This window comes from Cydia splendana, chromosome 5, assembly GCF_910591565.1.
Source record: "Cydia splendana chromosome 5, ilCydSple1.2, whole genome shotgun sequence".
Lineage (NCBI taxonomy): Eukaryota > Metazoa > Arthropoda > Insecta > Lepidoptera > Tortricidae > Cydia > Cydia splendana.
In genome coordinates, this window is record NC_085964.1 from 19,713,924 (window position 1) to 19,736,239 (window position 22,316).

The 22,316-nt window shown below is 36.2% G+C and overlaps 1 protein-coding gene across 1 annotated transcript; it reads left to right on the forward strand.

Annotated features, from left to right (window-relative positions):
- Positions 1 to 283, forward strand: LOC134790348 (small ribosomal subunit protein eS19A-like). The gene has a single exon (XM_063761116.1). The coding sequence runs from the start codon at positions 23 to 25 to the stop codon at positions 281 to 283; it is 261 nt and encodes an 86-aa protein (XP_063617186.1). The 5' UTR covers positions 1 to 22.
- The last annotated feature ends 22,033 nt before the right edge of the window (positions 284 to 22,316 follow it).

Below are 22,316 nucleotides of genomic sequence, written 5' to 3' on the forward strand. Positions count from 1 at the left end.
CCGGTTGACAGCCAAAAGCAAGATGCGTTCCGTTACGCTTAAGGATGTTGAACAAGACAAGGTCGTCAAGACCGTCGCTGCCCACTTGAAAAAGACGGGCAAGGTCAAGGTCCCAGAACACATGGACCTTGTGAAGACCGCTCGCTTCAAGGAGCTGGCTCCCTACGACCCCGACTGGTTCTACGTACGCTGTGCCGCCATCCTGCGTCACATCTACATCCGCTCCCCCGTCGGAGTCAAGACCGTCACCAAGATCTTTGGTGGCCGCAAACGTAATCCTTAAATATCATTATTGATTTTAGTTATTTATTTCATATTTTTGTTCGTAATTTATAATTCATTTATTTGCATAAGTCAGTGTACATGTAGGTTCATATGGGTTTACACATAAGTTGGAATCAACTAAGTCGTTGATAAAGTGTTTTTATAATATTAAAGTTTTTGAATAGGTACCTATTGAAAGTTTTAATTCTGTTACGACCTTGTCACCTCACGCCCACCAATAAGTGCGATAGACTCACGTCAAAACTGTAACAAATTTTCAAATCAGGATCTGCATCAGATTTTCCTTCTCAAAGTCGCCTGCACTCTGAAATCGATAATAAAATCACTCCCCATCCTAAGCGATGTAGCGGCCCGCTGCGGCCGCGCTCGCCGGTCTATACACAGCTTAAGCGATCAGCGGTCGCTTAAAACTCCGCTCTATTGTGTGGATGAATAGCGTTAAGTCGCTGCATAAACCGCGAGTCACTGGAAACAAATGTACGGCCGTGTGACAGCGTTTTAAGCAAAGCACGTAAATTTAACCTATTATTGGTAGGTAACTAACTGTAGGTAATAGTCCACATTTAAATTTGTATCTGAACATGCCTTGCCAACATACCTACTAAAAACAGAATAAAATAAAGATTTAAGTGGGGCTCCCATACAACAAACGTGATTTTTTACCGCAGTTAAACAACGTCGGGCGGGGTCAGTACTTGGATGGGTGACCGTTTTTTTGCCGTTTTTTGCATTATGGTACGGAACCCTTCGTGCGCGAGTCCGACACGCACTTGCCCGGTTCTTTTAGATCTCCCAATCCTTGACAAAATGAGTGACGTTCGCCTTCAAATTACTTCCACGATTATGTCGTACATTTCATCACTCATCCTAATGTCACCTTTATAAACCCTGCTAACACTGGCACCGAACGGTTGCAACATTGTGAAAAACATTATCTGGTCCCATTGTCTCTGGCCAGCCACTGTGTGCCATTGTGCTGCCATCTAGTAGATGCCAGATAGAACTAGCCCCGGATTTATCGTTTATGCCTAGTTGGTGCCTAGTTTAGGTGATGCAGGATTTTAAAGACTTCCCGTTTTGCAGTTTATTGAGTGCAGTTTTCTTTATAGAGTTTAAACGTTTGCCGAGGAAAACTGGAGTGAATACGAGTTTTGCTATATATAGGTATGTATCAATTAATTTGGCTTCTTATAATTTACCTAGTTTTAACCTAGGTATTAAGGAAAACTAGTTATAACTAAGGAAAACCGATTATGTCAAAGGATTTAACAAAATTATTATACTAATCTTGGTGAGATTAGGTACATTATTACAATAAAATAAAAATATATTTTAAAACAAAAAGAGTATATTTTCCCCACAAAACTTAAAAACTAATTCCACGCCCGATTGAACGCTGATGCACTAACAAATTTTATAACTTTCACCAGTGATTCGATCAGAGCCCTCATTGAAGTACCTACTCGTATCTAAGTTGCGACCACGAACGAGTTATAGCGGGCAGCGTCGTCTCAACATCAGTTAAGCTTATACTAACACGGTCTTCCTCGCTTCGCTCGTCGTCACGCCTATATTATGGTCTAGTAAAGACTCTGGCCTGCAAAGTGAAAGCGGGTTTAGGGGTTGAAGGGAGCTAACGGGCCCAAACTTGCCCAAAAGCATCTGAATCCCTCCATGAAAATTTTAAGGGCTCTATCTTAATAGATTTAAGACGGATCCGTCACTGCTTCGAAGCACTTACGTCAACAGAACTGGCCCTGCATGTCTTAGTACATAATTTTATTTGCTATACACAGAAAAAGTATTAATTTGCAAAATAAGCCTCACAACCGACGCCAACGGTATTATGTTTGTTGCAAGTAGGGGAAGGTTGCTATCATTGGACCACTTAATTTCGCTGCCTTATAATTTACACAATTCATGTAAGAAATTAAAACAAGTTTGATAATTTTGAACCATTGAAATATATTTACTCGTTACCTTACAGACAAATGAATACAGTTTATTAATCTAGGAGAAAAAACGCGAAAAGGATTTTTCGCACTGTTGCCTTGTTTGGACCAGGGGCACCTTGATTGGACCACGGAGTCACCATCACTGGACTTAGGATTTTTTTGCTGATGGTCCAATCAAGGAGACTTATACAAAATTGTCATTTTTATTTCTTTTAATATATTTTTTATTTTTTATTAAGAGTACTTAAATAAATATATAAATGGAAGATTAAGTACATGACGTATGGCAGCCTACTTTAGATGACATTTTTAAAACTGAAAAAAAGAAGTTGCCATGATTATACCGGTCCGATGATATATAGGACATACTCGTACATGCGGTCCATAGATAGCAACTAAAATAACTGGCCAGAAAGTATTATTATAAATTTAATGATTAATAGATTTCTAAATCAATTTTTTAACAAGCAGATAGGTACGTCTGCGAGCAAGAATCCAAATTTTATATTAAAGGAAAAAATGGAAAAATTTACGCTTCCGGCAGGACTTGAACCCGCATCCTCCACAATCCGTGTGTTGCTCTTAACCAATTGAGCTACGGAAGCCTACCAGTCCAAGTCCTGCCGGAAGCGTAAATTTTTCAATTTTTTCCTTTAATATAAAATTTGGAATATCGCTCGCAGACGTATCTGCTTGTTAAAAAATTGATTTAGTATGGGTTACCACATTGTTACTGGTGAATTCTCAATGCAACTTGAGACTCCGGTGCCGTTAAAGATGTAATTGTCTTTCGGTAGATGTCGCTATACGCCACCCCAAAGGCGTGTTTACATAAAGAAAGGAATGGAAAGATCTGCGATGTCCTGGTAGGCTTCCGTAGCTCAATTGGTTAAGAGCAACACACGGATTGTGGAGGATACGGGTTCAAGTCCTGCCGGAAGCGTAATTTTTTCCATTTTTTCCTTTAATAGATTTCTAACCATCATACGTCAATACACTCAAACAAATGCAAATATAATGACACACAAGTGCGTTTCTCTTTCGCGTAATTATTACATCTCTAACGCTCGAAACACACTTGCTCACATCACTCGTCGCCGAGAAGCGTGGCGCGACTGAGGAAGCGGTGGGGTCGCTTGGATTGCTCAAGGACACTTTGTACAAAGTGTCCTTGAGCGATCCTTAGTACCTTGTCTATCTCTGTCTAGCATGCGTAGGTTTAAAAATATTTTGATGGCCCATTCAAAGCGCCGGTCCAATGATAGCAACCTTCCCAGCTGCAAATGACTAAACGTAAAAAAATGCATAGCCAAGCATAGATTTACGTCCGTTGCAAAACAACTGACCCTTTTAGTAGTAGTTTAGTATGCTTTTAGTACAATCCAGCGATAAAGTACACTTTAGTAAGCTAATAGCGTAATGAACTTTTATTCAGCGGCAGCTGCTCGTTAGCTCGCGAGATTTAGTTTGTAGTGCCGCTCAATTTAATTTTCAGTTTAATACCTACACATAAAATGCTATTTTTAGAGATGAGGCTGGGTGCCCATCTCGTCGCATAATAATTAATTGTCCTTATGTAATGTTACGCATAAAATTCTTTTCGCATAATATTTCTCCAGCTGAAACAAAGAGTAAATAATTTCGAAAATATTTTGCATAGGTTGTGTAGAATAGGGTTGGTTAGGTTAGGTTTGCTTCATAATTTTTCAGAAATGTTATTAGTTTCAGCACAATAACAATTATGCGAAATGAGTTTTATGCGTAACATTACATTAGATAGGACAATCAATTATTATGCGACCCAATATAGACCCGATGAGGCTTTGCTAATAGGGGCAATGAGATTTTTATCTTTTATGTAATTGAGATGGTGGTAGCTGTTTAAAATAAGTGTCGTGAATTATTTTACATTATATACCTACTCGTAATTGAGACATCTGGTAGATAAATCTGAAGAACTTTAGAATAAAGCTTAGTGCAAAGTTGTACATTTAAATTGATGTAGTAGGTATTTATTTGTATTAATGGAACAAATGCGCTTTCTAAATGGAATTACATGTAACCTCCATCTTCCTATAATTTTCAGATTAACGCATTTCCTACTTTAACTTCTTTTCTGGTTTGAAGCAATCATGTCGTTTATTTGCATTAAAATTCAAATTTTCACTACTATCAATAGGTCTTGAATTGGCAAATTGCATTTCCTCGGAACGAAACGGGTATTCTAGAATTGAGATGCTTCCTGGAAATACTTGAAATAAAATCGGTCCCTAAGGCGAACCACTGGTCGCTGAGCTCATTTAAAAACTTGGTACGGATAAACTTAATTGTTAAAATAGATTTATGACGGTAAACTGGATTACAATTGTACTCACGAGACTATGTTGTAGGGAGCTCTTCAGATCAACTTAAAGAGTTTAAGTAGATAGCTTGAATTCAGTGTCTAATTAAATTTATGGCAGCCGTATTGTGATCCAAAAAAGCGCTACGACTTTCTAAAAACTCAGTTTTCTGAACCTACAGCATCTTAAGGTTGTCAATCAGATCTTCGCGTTGTACACGTTGCTTATAAATCTTATCATGAGTGGTGTTGGCAAGTCCAACAGAACTCTTTATTCCCTTACTATGGTAACCGTAAAAACTTTAACTTCATTTTTTCACCTTAAACAAACCTGTATGTGTTAATTTCCTTTTTATGTTAAATAATTATATAGTTTTGTGGCTACAAGACAGAGTTTTCTTCTTCAACCACTTCGAACCAGCACTATCCACCTCACCGCTGAACAGTGGCACAACTCAAAATTAAATGATATTGCATTTAATATTCTATCTTTTACTGATAGGATTTAAATCGAATGGCATTTCATTTGGTTTTGTGTCACTATTCATGAAAAGCGTGTTGAGTCGCTCAATACATGTGGGATCATTTTAGAGGTCTATTCAGCCTATACTTAGTTACCGTAAAACCTCCCAACTATAGTCCAAAGCTCCCAACTATGATCCAAAATTAACTGTAATTTTTTTGATCAGGTGTGACTTTTACTGTATTTTTTGTAGTTCTAAGGCAAGATATATGTTTATAAATGGAAGAAAAAACTCGGAGTAAACCAAAAGGAACATTGGTATTGATACTTAATTTTTCTTTTGAACTTGTGGCCCATAGTTGCAGCATTTGGACTATAGTTTTACGGTACCTATTCTAGTTCTATGATATATACAAAATACTTAACGTGGCATGATCACAAGCAGTATGTAAAAATACAATGCACCATGTTGTTAGAAATGTAAAAGCTAGCTGGATCATCTGTTCCCTAGGGAGAGAGTTTATTATTATATTATGCTAGAATGTTTTGCTTGGAACATAGTTCGCGTTTTACGCTCCAGGCGGGCAGAACTGTAAACATACCTAGTACTTAATATTCGCATTACAACTAGCGCTCTTCTATTAGTATTCTTGCATGAAAGTAATTTAGTGAACAGATAGAGTTAGACCAAGAAAAGTCTGCAACGATTTTGATAGCCCACGCAGTACATGTTAATTTTAAACGTCAAACGTCTTTGAAATTATGACGATAAAATAACACTTGCACTGCGTGGGCTATCAAAATCGCTGCAGACTTTTCTTGGTTTAACTCTAGACAAGATAATTTACTAAAAACTTTTTCCCCTCTGCCGAGGTACAAGATCAACTTTACTGTGCATGCATGCCACTAGCGCGGTGCGTGTTGTGACTCATCCGTACACAATAAAGAGATCGAAGTGTGCAGGATGTATTTCTGTCATCATTACATATTGGATTTTGTATGTAGTGAGTGAGAAGTGCGGCTGTGTGCTCGTTTCCCCCCGCAAAAAATGCCAGAACGATTTGTACGGTAAGATATCGCTCCCCCCTTCCGACGTGTCGGAAGCCGGTGTTGCTCGAAGACCGAGATCAAATTTTTGAAGTTTATTAAAATGAGAATCAATTATTTGTGATCTTCATAATCATATTTATACAAAAGTGAAGCCGCAATCTCGTTTAAACTTCAATCTGATTGCATGCACTCAACATGAATATGAAATTCATACGCATTCAAATATGAATTCGGTAGGTTTAAATGCTCCTTCTGCCGGTACTGGGACTTTAATATCTTATCCACGGTTGCGCCGATAATATTCCTGGTTATGTTTTTGACCCTATGTGATGTTATTATTTTATAGCTACCAAAATCATTGAAAATTCTAAATATTTATATTTTACTTATTAGAGAAAAATCACAATTACATAATATTTGAATCCAAAAGCATCGTTAAACCAGAATGATGGTTGTCTCGATACTCCATTCCGCAGTTACTTAAATAATTAAATATACAATAGGCACTTGTATATTTAATATACAATTCGTAAACAGCATAATGATTGCAAAAAAATTACAAAAATTGATTGCAAGTAGTTTTAATGATTGAGGTGTCTATTGATATAACAGAATTTGTACTGAGGAGCTAAGTTTTTTTTTGAAAAATGGGGATGAAGCAAAACCATTTCAAATTAGGTAGGTACCAACATTTTACTATTACTTAGCGAATGAAAACACACAGTTTAACCACAAACAGCACTAAATCTTGGAAGCAATTTACCACTGCATTACAGTTTTCGACGCAAGACTGATGCATTACTCGTACTTCCATCTGCAAGATCGATTTCTGAACGCGTTCCAAGGCAATGCTAATGATATTACACACAGTATTTTAACTCATTGTTTATTTGCTCTATTACGTCATTTTCAAAATTATTTTATCTTTAATAAACAGGGATCGGAAACTCGGGAGCTATTATACCTACAACTAGGAAAATTCCGGAAAAATCTAGGCAAGTATGGAGTGGGCTTCTTAAAAATAATATTTTTTATTATTTAAATCCCGGGATCCCGGGATTGTATGCAACATCAGAAAATGGTTAATACGTATCAATTGTCGTTGGGTTATGCCTTTTTTAGCGAATTTCGTCAACATACAAGCCGTTTTAACGACATACAGAATGTATCAAAAAGACACGTGTTAGTCCGTTTAAGGGCTTAATTAATTATAGGTATTGTGTTAAGATGATAATATTGATAACATAATATCAAGACAAACTTTTTTTAACGTGATTTTTTTTACACAGGGTATTTTCCCGGGAAATTTATTAGTAAAATTAAATTGAGTCCGCCTCCATACTAGTCAACATCGACGCGGCGTAGGTACTGAGCCCGAAGTTTAGGTATAATAGCTCCCGAGTTTCCGATCCCTATTAATAAACGATAAAATCCGGGTCTATATAATTTGTTATACTTTATACTTGGCCTAGTGGGAAGTGGCCCTGCCTGTGAAGCAGATGGTCCTGGGTTCGAATCCCGGTAAGGGCATTTATTTGTGTGATGAACACGGGTGCATTACATTTGTTATAAATACTTTTCATATATTATAGTTTGATATATCGTTATTTTGAATAACGTAATAAATGGCATACTACCGTAATACCTAATAAAAATACCTAAATAAAAAAAACGGTATACATAATGTTATTATTGGTATAATGGTCATAAGGTATATTTACACTTTGTGTAATATACATTGTCATAATTATTATATACTTACTCTAAAGCATATGATTTGTTATAACAAGTGACATCACATAATGATTTGTGTGGCATAATAGTTGCATGACGTAAATGGGTTAGGTTAAGTTGGAACTGCGACTCCGCACAAACGAATAACTAGGGTAAACCCTCCAGTGAATGAACACCCCCCAGTGAATGAACAAAATCACGTTTTTTGTCTAAAATAAGAAATATAGCAATTTCTACCACTTGTTGTATTTTTTTTCTTATTAACAACTCTATTTCCTATGCAATTTCAACCCCTGCTAAATTTATTTTCGACCAGTTTGAGCGTGACTGGCGTTTGAAGTTTACGTATTTCTGGTTTTGAAGTTTTGTATGCAAAAATTATATCCCAGATAAGAACAGTGTACGTTTGGAGCAACATATGACGTGCTTATTTAATGTTTACCTGTACAAAGTTTGGTTATTTGGTTAGATTAAGAGTTTAACCTTCTATAAATGTACACTTTGTCGGCTTATTATGTAATAAGTAAATAAAATAAATAAATAAATATTAGGGGACATCTTACACAGATCAAACCTAGCCCCAAACTAAGCAAAGCTTGTACTATGGGTACTAGGCGACGATATACACACTTGTATAGATAAATACATACTTATATACATAGAAAACAACCATGACTCAGGAACAAATATTAGTGTTCATCACACAAATAAATGCCCTTACTGGGATTCGAACCCAGGACCATCGGCTTAGCAGACAGGGTCACTATCCTCTAGACCAGACCGGTCGTCATGTGATTAAGACTTTATTTTTTATAGTTCCAATACTGGCTTATCAAATGTTCTGAAACCAGTAAATGAACGGTGTGTTCATTTACTGGTGTCGTCTAGATTTAATTTTTTTTCTAAATTTATGTGTAAATGAATTGGTATTGAGCTTGTTTTTTGTGATCCTGCATAGAAAGTGATTCTGATTCTTTCAGCCAGTATTGGAACAAACAAAATTTCTATAGTCCATTTACTGGATATTTCATGCCTATGTATGAACAATACAACATTTGGGGTGTTCATTTATTAGATTTCTACTAATTCTATGTATGAACAATGTAACCACGAACAATGCAATGACAAGTTTATTATTTTAAGCATTATTTGCTGATCCTAACCTTTTTTTATCGGAATATGCTCGTTGTTTCTTGTTTTAAAAATTGATACTCTTTTTCTTATTAATATGTAATAGGTTCTGGTGAATAACCATCATTTTATTACATTCTAATCTATTTGAAATCAATATGGAGGGGATAAAAATATATTAACGCTTTCGCTATACCTACTAAAATAGAGCTGGAAACGTTTTTTATGATAAAAATCCTGAAGATCCTAAAGATCTAATGATGTTCATTCACTGGGTTTTGCGGTGTTCATTCACTAGTTTTTATGTTCATTCATTAGGTTTTTGGGTAGTTTTTGATAAATTCTGCTATAACTCAAAAACTATGAAAGTAATAAAAAATCGCAGAAATTACTTTATTATTTATTAAATGAAGATTCATAAAATTGCAGATAATTATTGAAATTATGAATGAATGCTGAGAAATGATTTTTCAAACTTGCATAATTCCTTAAGTGTTCATTCACTGGAGGTCTTACCCTACCTAACAAAAGGAGGTTTAGGTTAGAACTTTGACCCTCCGTAGAATAAAATACTCTAGCAAAAAAGTGGTTTAGGTAAGGTTTGAACTGCGGCTCCCGCAGAACGAAAACCGTGAAAAAATTGGTTAGGTTAGGTTAGAACTGCGATCTCCCTAGAATAAAATAGCTAGCAAAATCAGTAGGCCTGCGTACTAGTTATAAAAAGTATGTAAAACTTTACGTTATCAGTAAATGAAATATGACAAAATTTTTTATACAATATATGTATTTATACTTGATAAATTTGTATGAAGTATTACGTTATACAAAAATATAATATAACAAATGTCATTATAAAACATGTCTATATACTATTTGAAAATTATATTACATTAGGCATTATAATAATGACAGTTTAGATGAAATCACAATATAACATATAATAATATATCAAATGGCGTTATAACAAATGTATGATAGTTTTTTTATAATTATACTAAGCATTACACACCCGATGAACACAAATATTTGTTTCCGAGTCATGGGTGTTTTCTATGTACATAAGTATATATATGTATTTATCTATATAAGGATTAGTATATATCGTCGTCGCCTAGCACCCATAATACTAGTATTGCTTAGTTTGGGGCTTGGTTGATCTGTGTAACACATCCCCTAATATTTATTTATTTATTTTACTACCTATTTGCTACTTTTAATTGTCATTTTTTTACTCGGTGTGCTCATGCTTAAATTCAATATACTGGTTATATTATTTTACCTGTGTTCGCCTAGTTGGAACCCTGATTGATATTCCCGCCGTCTCAACGTCGACAGAATGTTACACAAATGATGTTGTTACTCTTTCTAGCTCCTCATGCTTGCCCATGCCATTTCAGCGATATGTTACTGAAGAATCACTCAGCCGTGTTCTGAATTTGAATAAAATTTTGTGATGCCGTTGTGATATTATTTATTGTCTACATGTGCTCAGATTTTGTTAGTGTTTCTAAATGCTTTTTATATATTTTTTCCTGTTATCAAATTGGTTTAAAATGTAACTGAAAACGGGCATGTTTCATTTAATACATAAAATGTACATGTAGGTTGATGTACATTGGCGCGAGCACGACGCACTGGCGGATGATAACACAATTACACAACTACATAATTTTGATATTGGAAATCACTAGGTACTCCTTATAAAACAAATTCCTCCGCAGCGTCTATCTGTTTGTGTATTTGTTAGTATGTTTGCGATAAACTCAAAAACTACTGATCGGATTTTCATGCGGGTTTCATCTATCAATAGTGATTCTTGAGGAAGGTTTGTTTAGGTGTGTATTTATAAACCCATGCGAAGTCGGGGCAGGTCGCTAGTCGGAAGTCGGAATATAAGTTCGGCTTGTCCTCTTTATAATATTATTAGTTAAACTATTCTAGGTACAGCACAAATCTTGCTTGAATCCGGGTTTTGGTTTAAGCTTTTAAATTACTGGGCTTTTTCTGGGCGCAGCTTGTGGAAAGCTCATGGAGAGAAAAAGCTTAAGACGAAACGGGAGCTGAGCTAAAAGTCAATTTTGAGATTTCAAGCTGAATATACCCGTCGCTCTGACGGGGCGTGAGAGACTGTATTTGTGTGTGTAATGCACGCACACAGATGCGTACGCTTGCACCCGCGCGCGCCTCATTGCCGACAATTTGCAATGTTATTTTTCGTGCGTTACTGCCACGAGGCGTTCACTTATTACTTACTGTGTTGCGATTGAATTTTTTGACCCGGCTTACGTTTACGGAACTCGATAATCTTTCTACTACTGTGACTTGGCTTTGTTTACTTGACTTTGCTGATCAGCTTATTGTTTTGGACTCCGTGAGTTGTGGTTACCTATTGGACCGCACGCAATTCATCTACCTTTATTCAAGTAATTAAGCGTAATTAGCCGAAACCTTTATAAGAGTGTAATTCATAAGAAGTACATAAGATATAATTTATGTACTGGTTTGCTGTTAGCTTTTAAATGTATCACTTTACATATATGTTACTCAAATAACTAACACGGTTACACTGTTGTAAGAACATTATTTTTCAGGTAGGCCTTATTATACCTACTATAGGCCTTATTACCTCCTAGTACCTTAGTAGTAGTAGTACTACTACGGAAATTGATTCAAAGACTCAAGACTGACTTAAGTGGCAGTAGGGTGTAGGGTTTTTTCTAGGCTTAATGAGTTCGCTGAAGCTTATTTTTTATACTTAGCGCACAGAACCACTAGTTTAACAGTATCAGCTCTAACCACATGTCACCATTTTGTCCTTTACGTAACAAACTCAGGGGCCCAGAATATCCGATGTACCTATCAAATCAAGGTTCTGTACCAAATAACCGGGGTTATTATAGTTCGTTATTTTTTAGCATTAGAAAGAAGGTAAACAATCATGACGTGTTTTTTTATTAATAATTATTGAAAAACGCTTTCAAAAATTAGTTTATATTACTTATGAAAGCAAAAGAATATAAAAAAGTATATGATTAATACATACATACATACATACATACATACAATCACGCCTATTTCCCGGAGGGGTAGGCAGAGACCACGGATTTCCACTTGCTACGATCCTGACATACCACTTTCGCTTCCTTCACATTCATAACATTCCTCATACACGCTCGCCGGTTTAGGGTGCTCTTGCTCATTAATATGATTAATATGATTTATAATTCTAACATATTTGCTATGACTTATTTTTCAATGGTAATTTTTAATAAGACATGTCAAAATCTGTTACCTTAATGCAAAAAAAAACGAACTTTAAGCGTGCTAACTTTCAAAATTTCATTTTTTATAAGATAGTATAAGTAGATGGGCAAAAATTTTGCGTCCATGTCCACCAGTGAGTAAGTGATTGAGATACCTAAACATTTAACTTTATAATGTAAAATGATATAATTTACTAACCTACTCGTTTAATTTCAGGTAGGTTGAATAAGGAACCAAGTAACCATGGGGAGGAGCAGTATTTACTAACATTTTCTTTTTGGGTCTTCAGAGTGTATCGTTTCCTTTTTTTTGCACATATTACACTTAAATATATATTCTCTGTGTAAACCCTTACGTCTTTCAATGACAAAGGCAAGATCAGCAAATGTACAATTTGTATGATCGTGCCTGATATTTGAGATCACAGAAAATAAATATTTTAAATCCACTATTCTGCGACCTTCTAAAATTTTGTTTTATCATGATTCATGATCAAAAAGCTCGGATTCAATAGTCATATCAAACGTCGATTATGCAGTTGATGATGAGCTTGCATTTTCTACCATTGGTGCTGCAAATGCATCAACCGGTGGCGATAAACTTTGCCCGCTTGTAAAACAAATTACTATTGTGATTGTGTCCAGCAAAAGGCCAAAATTCGGTTTACTTTCCTGTTTAAAATATTACTAATTTATTCATATTTCAGATTAGGTACATAGGTAACTGTCTGAATGTTACAATGCCAGCTGGCAAATTCTATCACATTTGTTTGTTTGGTAGTCATGGTAACATTCACTTACATTGATATCCTTATTAAGATCTGTATCTTATTATCCAGACCTTAAAATATTGCCACCGTTGCCCTTTAAAAAAATACTGTTTAAATAATTGGCTACTCAAACAATGCTTCTATAGTATAAATAATGACTACACAAAAATGGGTAGTATTGTATATAATGCACGAAATAAGGCCCGATTCTTAAGCGGGTTTAAATTTTGAGGCCATGTCCGCTAATACTATAGACAAAATATCAAGTTTAATAAACACAAAAAAAAAAAACATTGATGGGCCTTATTTTATAATTTAGGCCTTACTTTGTAATTTAAAGTAGAGTTAGGCCAAGAAAAATCTATAGCGATTTTGATAGAACACGCAGTGCAAGTATTATTTCAAACGTCGCTTCTATGAAATTATGACATATAAATAACACTTGCACTGCGTGTGCTATCAAAATTGCTGTAGACTTTTCTTGGTCTGACTCTAAAATATTCTTTATTACACCACAAACATAAAAACAAATTTAAAAAAAACCGTCGAAGTGCAAGTCGGACTCGCACACGAAGGGTTCCGTACCATTATTTATAAAAACGGTCACCCATCCAAGTACTGACCCCGCCCGACGTTGCTTAACTTCGGTCAAAAATCACGTTTGTTGTATGGGAGGCCCCACTAAAATTTTTATTTTATCCTGTTTTTAGTATTTGTTGTTATAGCGGCAACAGAAATAAATCATCTGTGAAAATTTCAACTGTCTAGCTATCACGGTTCGTGAGATACAGCCTGGTGACAGACGGACGGACGGACAGCGGAATCTTAGTAATAGGGTCCCGTGTTTTACCCTTTGGGTACGGAACCCTAAAACCGATTTACAATGTAGATAAAGGTAGCAACAGGCGGTCTTATCGCTGTTAGTTCTTATTCTTCGTTTGTTTAGCATTAGAGTGAAGGTGACGTGTCTTTTTTAAGCATGCAATCGTATAATTATTTAGCTTTTTTTGTAATAGTTATGTACTTAGTGGTTAATATTAGTATTTACTATTTTTTTTTTTCAATAATGCTTAAAAACGAAGTATAGACATGACAACCAAATATTAACGCCATTGTAGGGCAGGATATACAGAACATGAATCATTTGTACTGTCACGCTCTGTGATTGTTGAGCCATTTAGGGTTCTAGCTAAATTGGACATTCCATAGAGCACGAGTAAGTATGGAACAACCAATTCAGCTAGGACCCTAAATTGCTCGACAATTACGAAGCGTGCCTGTAGGTACCTAAAAATTTTGTTAACCCATTTTAACCATGCAATAAAATATTTTTGATTTTGATTTCTAATTTAAAATATTAGAATCAAAAAGTTCATAATAGATTGTATATCATAACTACAAAAATGTGTTCCCTACTCTCAACCCAAAACCCCTTGTATCTTAGGATCTAGATATTTTCACACAAGACGGTTTATCGATAACTTCTTACATCACTAGATTATCGACATTAAATGTCGACTATTGCCCATCACTTTTCTGGCTGTGTACGTATTTAGAAACTTGACTCCGCCCCTAAAATTAGTGCGATAGGGACAACTGCAGCTGAGGCGAAAAATCCTGCGTAAAAATGACAAAAATCGAGGTTTCGTAGTCCTCTTTTTCCTCCCCCAAAACTTAACCAATCGTAACCAAATTTGGAAATCTAAATGATTATGAAATTATCTGTGTCGGACCGTTTTGCTTTTTTGGCTAATTGATATCAGTTTTGAATACCACGCCTCTCATTGCGGCATAGTCTATTAGGCCATTTTGGCCGTTTTTGAAGGGCTCTAGCGCCTTAAAAAACAAAAATATCAAAAAAAGCAAAACGGTCCGACACAGATATTGACAATATTAATCTGTGTTGAAAAAATCATTGCTCTAGCTTCAAAAACCACGGAGGAAAACGAGGACTACGTTTGTATGGAGGAATGACCACTCCTGTTGGCTCTTAAAGCTTGTATTGAATAAATGATAGTATTCCAGCCAGCTTTGTGGCGTCTGTCTTGTTCCTTTGTTTAGGAATAAAAGAATAGGTTTTATAAGTAATCCAGCTTCCTATTATTGTAAGCGTCAGAACTAGAGTCGGACCAAGAAAAGTCTGCAGCGGATTTGATAGCCCACGCAGTGCAAGTGTCTTTTATACGTCATAATTTCATAGAAGTTTGACGTTTAAAATAACACGTGCACTGCGTGGGCTATTAAATCCGCTGCAGACTTTTCATGGACTGGCTCTACAATATTAGAGGTATAATGAATTCTTTTAGACTGTATATCGTGTATATTGTATAGTTGTCGTAATCATGATAACCGCGGTCCTATTAGTTTAAATCCTGGTATAGGTCGATACTGTATACAATATAGGTAACTCATGTGGTTTTATAACTCTAGTGTCCGGCCAAAATAGATTTTTTTACCGGAACCGAACCTTCGGCTGAAACATGATTTATATGCCGTAACCGAAACTTAAAGGTCTTAAAGCCGCCAGATGGATGTCACATTCGAGCACATTGCCAATATGGCACTGCCAATTATATTTTTAGGGGTCCGTACCCAAAGGGTAAAAACGAGACCCTATTACTAAGACTCCGCTGTCCGTCTGTATCTCAAGAACCGTGATAGCTAGAGAGTTGAAATTTTCACAGATTAAAGACAGAATAAAATAAATATTTAAGTGGGGCTCCCATACAACAAACGTGATTTTTTTGCCGTTTTTTGCGTAATGGTACGGAACCCTTCGTGCGCGAGTCCGACTCGCACTTGGCCGGTTTTTTAATAAAGCACGTAGGTATACTAATCCGTTCCTGAACGTTACGCCCTGTTTGCCACTCACGTACGTTTAAAGCCTGATGTACACTCAAGAACAACATTCTCGGATTTTGCCGCGTGACTGAACTTCATAATATTGTACAGTGTTACAAAAAAATGTAGAAATTAAATAAAATGGAACTAAACGCGAAACATAGTGACAATACCAGTACATTTGTCACAACCATCACATTTTTGTGAGACCTTTGTAAATATGATTTTTACATTAAAATATTTCTGTGTAAGCTTATTATTTTTTTTAAGAATAGAAATGGTAATCATATAAATTAATCACCAAAATGTCACCATCATATCAGCCAGAGAACGTCCACTGCTGGACATAGGCTTCCCCCAAAGAGTGCCACAATGACCGGTCTTGCGCCACCCGCATCCAGCGGACTCCCGCGACCTTTACCTCCACCTTGTGGGGGGGTCTACCCACGCTGCGCCTTCCGGTACGTGGTCGCCACTCGAGAACCTTTCCGCCCCAATGGCCATCGATTCTACGGGCAATGCAATGTAGTTTGCCAAAATTTCAATTTTTCAAAGTTGGCCAAAAAAGCTGGCGGATCGTGATCCCGTAATTCACGAATTTAGAGTCATTATGTCGTTGAAAATTTAACCTCTATTTACCATTTTTTATATAAAATCTAATATATGATTGTTGTCAAGAGGACGCTGTTATTCTCATGTATAGGATGACAGTTCAGTATATGTTCCAGTGAAATTCCGCAATTTTATCGACTATCACTATGCGCGTCCCTTTCGCACTTACATACTTGTTAGAACGTGACAGGCAAGGTGACAAGGGATAAAAACGCGACCGTGCTAAGCCGCCTGGTCAGGCTTTATATTTATTATGACTGTAATAAAACAATGTAATTCATTTTTAGTAAAACATACCTAGAGTCTGAACAGAACAAAGTGAGGAGTGTCATTGTCGACATATTTTCACACAAATTTTACATTATTAATGACATCAGTACACTTTGTTATTGTTAGCTTGGTCAACGCTATTTCTGGATCGTCCAATGTTACACGAGCGAACAAAATTATTCCCATCGACTGAATAATATTAATTACTGATAAATACTTGTGACGTCCCACGGGTAAAGGTACCTTATGGCGGTTGGCGCTTACGCTATTATTAACGCCGCTCCAATATTATTGCGGCGCTATGCGATGTAAGCGCCAGCCGCCATAAGGTACCTTTTGCCGTCGAACTTCACAATTAGTCTGACATCAACAAGCTTGTGCACTTCATCCCGGAATTGTCAATCAAGCAAATCAATTCACAATTCATATTGCGTTGAGTGAGAACCCTAATTAATTCGTTCCAGGATTTGCTCTTGTTTAAGATTCGGGGGGTTACTGAAGCACCTTTGAAGGGTGCGTAGGGTTGACACTCGTGGTTTTGTGAATCCAGGATATTCTAGTTAAATAATATATCAGCATTGGTAGCCAAAAAAATTGTACAACTTGTGGAATAGCTCGAAACTTTTCCAGATACATGTAACTAGATAATTTGACTAATTAGAAGCATGTAAAGCTAATTTTAAAATATCAGACGAAAACAAAGGTCGTGAAAATTTGGTCAAAGGCATTTAAAGCATATATACCTACATGACTACCTAGTGACACAAGAAAATTTGCAATTTAAAATGACTATGATGAACGTAACAGCAATGGACAAGAAAAGTAAATGTTAAAGTACTTTTTCTGCGCACAAATGTTATTTAAATAAAATTGTGCAAATATTTTTACCACTGTGGTACACATTTTATAAAATTAGTTAGTTAATTAAACTTGTCAAAGAAAGAGAAACGAATCTAATTTAGTCTAATGAAGAAGTAAAATACTATTAGTATTCTAGTACATTATTCAGACTTTGTGCTAACATGTGAATAAAGCCCACAGATTGCATACCCGCTAGATGGAACAACTAATATTAATTAACTACGCATAAGGATAACCCTGGTCTCCTTCGTATAAAGTAAAAATGCAACTGCTCAGATCAGTTGTGGTTGTGTCATTGTTTACTATATTTTTACGCAGAAAAATACAGTAGCCAAAATATGCTTCAAGGATTAACATGATCCATTTTAGTACGATATTATATTATACACCTACAAGCAACGCGTCCATATCACAATGTAGAGTACTTTTCATAATTACAAGGGCACTTGTATGTGATTTTGGGATTGAGTTTCCTTCGATACCTACCGACAATATTGGAGAATTAGTTGGTCCTTCTATGTTTCCGATGCTGGAGCTTACTAACAGATTGCAATTCCACAATTGTGGGTCGAGCACTATTATTTGAAGGGCGATGGTGAGACGGTATTATTTGGTGTAACCAAAATAAACGTGCAGGTTGAGCCCTAAACTGAGTCTTTTGCTTGGATTCCTGTCTCTAGTGATGCGTGTAGTGAAGTGTAGTCTCATTTTTATTTTATTTTTTTTCCGCTACAATACGTTGATTTTGACACACGGACACAGAAATACTTTATTTAGGTACTATTGCTTTTTTAATATTACGCCTGCTATGCAACGGGCTCTTATGCTTTTCCATTGTGCTGCTACTATGGATAGACCAAATCACAAAAATTATGGAACTTTATGTGTGATCGCCGCATATCGTTCACGCTTTGACAATGCGGAATCTACGGGACGTAATCTATATGAACCCGACTAGGTAATCGAGTTAGCGCGGGGCGAGTAGGAATAATGAGAGAAGCCAGAGTGTGACGTCACTAAATACATTAGTCACGTTCCCTTGCATGTTACGTGTAAGGCAGGGACTTGTACATAATTAAAACTGTCATTATACAATTATCCATGCAAAATACTTACCGATTTGTCCTTGCCAACGTACCAAATCCATATACCTACTAGGTGGAAAATTAGGCTCCTTAAATAAATCGTTGATTATTTATTATTTTATATTTCCCGAAAACTACAAAGTTATAGTTCTGCGTTTAACAATTTTTCGGTAAAATATTTAATAAACTTCATAATATTTTTTTTATTTTTACAATAATTGTTGGGAAATGTTATTTTTATCTGTGGCTTGTCCTTGTTGTTCTATTTAAGTGTTTTTACACTGAATGCTACCAATTAGTTTTCAAAAAGATAGCATTTTGCGGCCTCTACATTTTTCAAAAAATCGGCGTATTAAAACATTCTTCCATGCACCTTCACTAACCTAACTAAAAAAAACTTATAAACTAAAAGTAACTAAATTATCTAGAGTAACGAAAAAATAACCGGCCGAATGTTTTTATCCCTTAGCTCAAAACAACAGTAATTTTGAAATTTAAAAGACAATGCCATCAAAACAAAAGCACGGCTTACAAACAAAATATATGGAATTGTCGTGCCATTTACATTACCTAATAACAATCTTAGAATGGTACGGAGATTACAAGTCATTCTTATTCACTTATCCCTGGTACTATCTTCGGTCGTTATCTTTTTAATTAGAGTAAAAGAACTCGCGTTGGTTGTGAAGATGTGCAGATAAAATGGCATTAAAAAAAACTAAACTAGTAGGAATAATGTGCTAGGGTAAAACAGAAAGTTTTCAGAATATCGTTAAGTTTCATAAATATTAAAATTACTTAAATCTTTGACAACGCGTTGAATAGGTACCTACTTCTAGTCTACATTAATTTACCTATACGATTGAGCCAATCTGAAATACACCCGGACCACTTCTTTTTGATTCTTCCTTAGGATTTCTACGGCGATTTTGAGTCGTCAATGGTTTTGTGTAGCGACTATAGACTTTCGATATTTTTACATTTACGCATATTTTTTTTTTTTTAACACAAACAGTCACATAATGCAAATGGATTTTTAGTACAATGTAGCGTACTTAACATACTTAAGAAACAGACCTGGAGGTTCATTAATGAGTAGGTACATAATGCAACAGGTGGAAATATCTCAAGTTGTTTGGCATTTGTCGTTGTACAATAGTCATTTTTGCTAGGCCCTCTGATTCGTTAGAAATCACACCGTCGCACACAGGCGCTGCATCGCAATCAGAAATTAGTTAATTGTAATGATGATACTGAGCCCAGTGCCTAGTTAGTTAGTCAGCACTGATTGGTTTAGCGCGGATCTAGTTAATTATGACCCTGCGCACGCGGACTGCGAATGATGGAAATATTCATCGTACGTGATGTTGGCGGCAATCGGATTGAGGGGTTAGGCAGGTGTCAGACCGGCGACGATCAGCGAGTAGCGATGAGCGAGTTTATTTTCAGCCGAGTTTTTTCTTAGACAAAAGTATAAATTATATTGTTACTAAAAAACCTTAACCACCTAGGTCCGTGGGGTAGGGGGGCTCGGGGGCTGCACAAGGCGCTCAGCAAACGCCTAAGGCAGGCCACAGGTGACCCTCGCGGAGGCAGCTTTCTCGCGCAAAGATTGGCCGTAGCAATCCAGCGCGGGAACGCTGCCTGCGTGATGGGCACCCTACCAAGGGCGCAAAATTTTGATAGGTATTTTTAATTTTTTAGCTATAGTTATCTTAATTGTAGTTAATTTTAGTTTTATATTCAGGTTATTAACACTTATTATACAATAAATGAGTTCTCATTAACAAATTATACACTTAAACTTTCCTCAAGTATCACTCTATTGACAGGTGAGAGCCGCATGAAAATCAGTTCAGTAGTTTTTGAGTTTATCGTGAACATACATACACACAAACAGACAGACGTGGCGGGGGACTTTGTTTTATAAAGTGTAGTGATATACATACCTACATACTTACGGTTGTTGTAGGCTTGTATTCAATCATGAAATTTTCATGTCGTAAGTAATACCTACCTACTAAATTAATTTAATTATGACATCGCTATATGTATGTGCTATGTGTAAACTTAACACATAACGTTTTTAAGTGAACCAAATTTAAGTCGCTATGTAGCAAACTTCTGGTTAGAATAATTCATATTGTAAAAGTTAACGAAAAAACTGTTTATTTTCTTCATGAGTAGGTATCATGTAAAAACAATTGATCTGTTAGAAAATACATACAGGTGCAACTAATATAATATTTATTACAAAGAGGAAAATAAACAATATTTTGTCCCCTGAAAAGTAGCTTAAAAATACATGGCGACTTTTTTATTCGCACCGACGATATAATACTCCATTGGAATTTTCTAAAAATGTTGAAACACCAATTCAATAGAAATGTAAATCAGGATACCGGATCAATCCCAAAACATTGTCCTTAAAAGAACCACAAAGAATCAACCAACACAATCCGGAAACGGATCGCCGAAAAAGCTTTTCCGGATTTAAAAACAGGAACACTAAAACAAATGCTTCCAGATTCTCTGTAATCCCATCGCTGTCTCTTTCATGCACTAATTAAAAAGAGAGAAGAGAGAACGGTAGAGAATTAATAAAAGTAAATTGATTTTGGATCTGGATTGAACGCTTTCAAACAAGCCGCATTTTTTCAGCAGGAAAAAATAACACCTACAGAAGCGGTGTCGAACTAGAATTAAACAACAAAAAAAATATTTAGCCTTTTTGTACCACTAGTGGAAATTTCACCGTGACGTACGCGTTTGCGTTAAGTGTCATTTTGTATGGGATTTTGAGTAGAAAACGTCCCGCTTGGCGCGCTGTTCAAAATACCATACATAAATAGACAACGCAAACGCGAATGCTCGGCACGCTATCGAATGATATACCGGGTGTGGCCTGTAACACGAGCAAATAATTAAAACATAGATTGTACTCCTCAAACGGTGACACTTTTGTTCAACAACTTTTAAAAATTATGAAGTATTTATACTCCCTATTTTTCATACCAAAAAAAAAAATATCTTTAATGGACGCTATCGCCACGCCATATCATTGTGATTGACGTTGCTTGTCACGCCTTAAACATAACAAAATTCGCAATACATTGCGTCTTAGAATAAACTTTAAAGTTTATTAAAAATCAAACCCCAAGTTATTTTTAAAAGTCGCTAAACAAATGTTGGTCAGTATGAGGAGTGCAGCATACTGTTTAATTTTTTGCTCGTATTACAGGCCACACCCGGTATACACTATGGGTAGGGGTTCTGAGTGTCTCGGTGCTCAGCTATAACTTCTCCCCTGGCCGCGTAGCCAACATGCCAATCGCTTACGCTCCGTAGCGATCGGAACGCAACTGTCACTGTCACACTAATATGGAAGAGTGGTAGAGAGACACAAAGCGTTTCGACGTAGCGATAGCGACTGTCACCTTGGCTAGGCCGGCTGGTTCCATAACTCACGATTTTGTACTTTATTCGGCCAATTGTTAAGGAAGATGTTAAAGACGTCTATTTCCTGGCCCTGGGGGCTTAGCCAAGATGACAATCATTGATAGAAAACCTAAAAAGTGACAATACACAGCATTGAGTATACAGAGTGTCCCAAACTTATGGGACATGAAGGGGAAGTACCTTAAATATCGTAGAT

Excerpts from the sequence above, each read along its gene's own strand:
- LOC134790348 (XM_063761116.1), top strand. The coding sequence starts at position 23 with ATGCGTTCCGTTACGCTTAAGGATGTTGAACAAGACAAGGTCGTCAAG.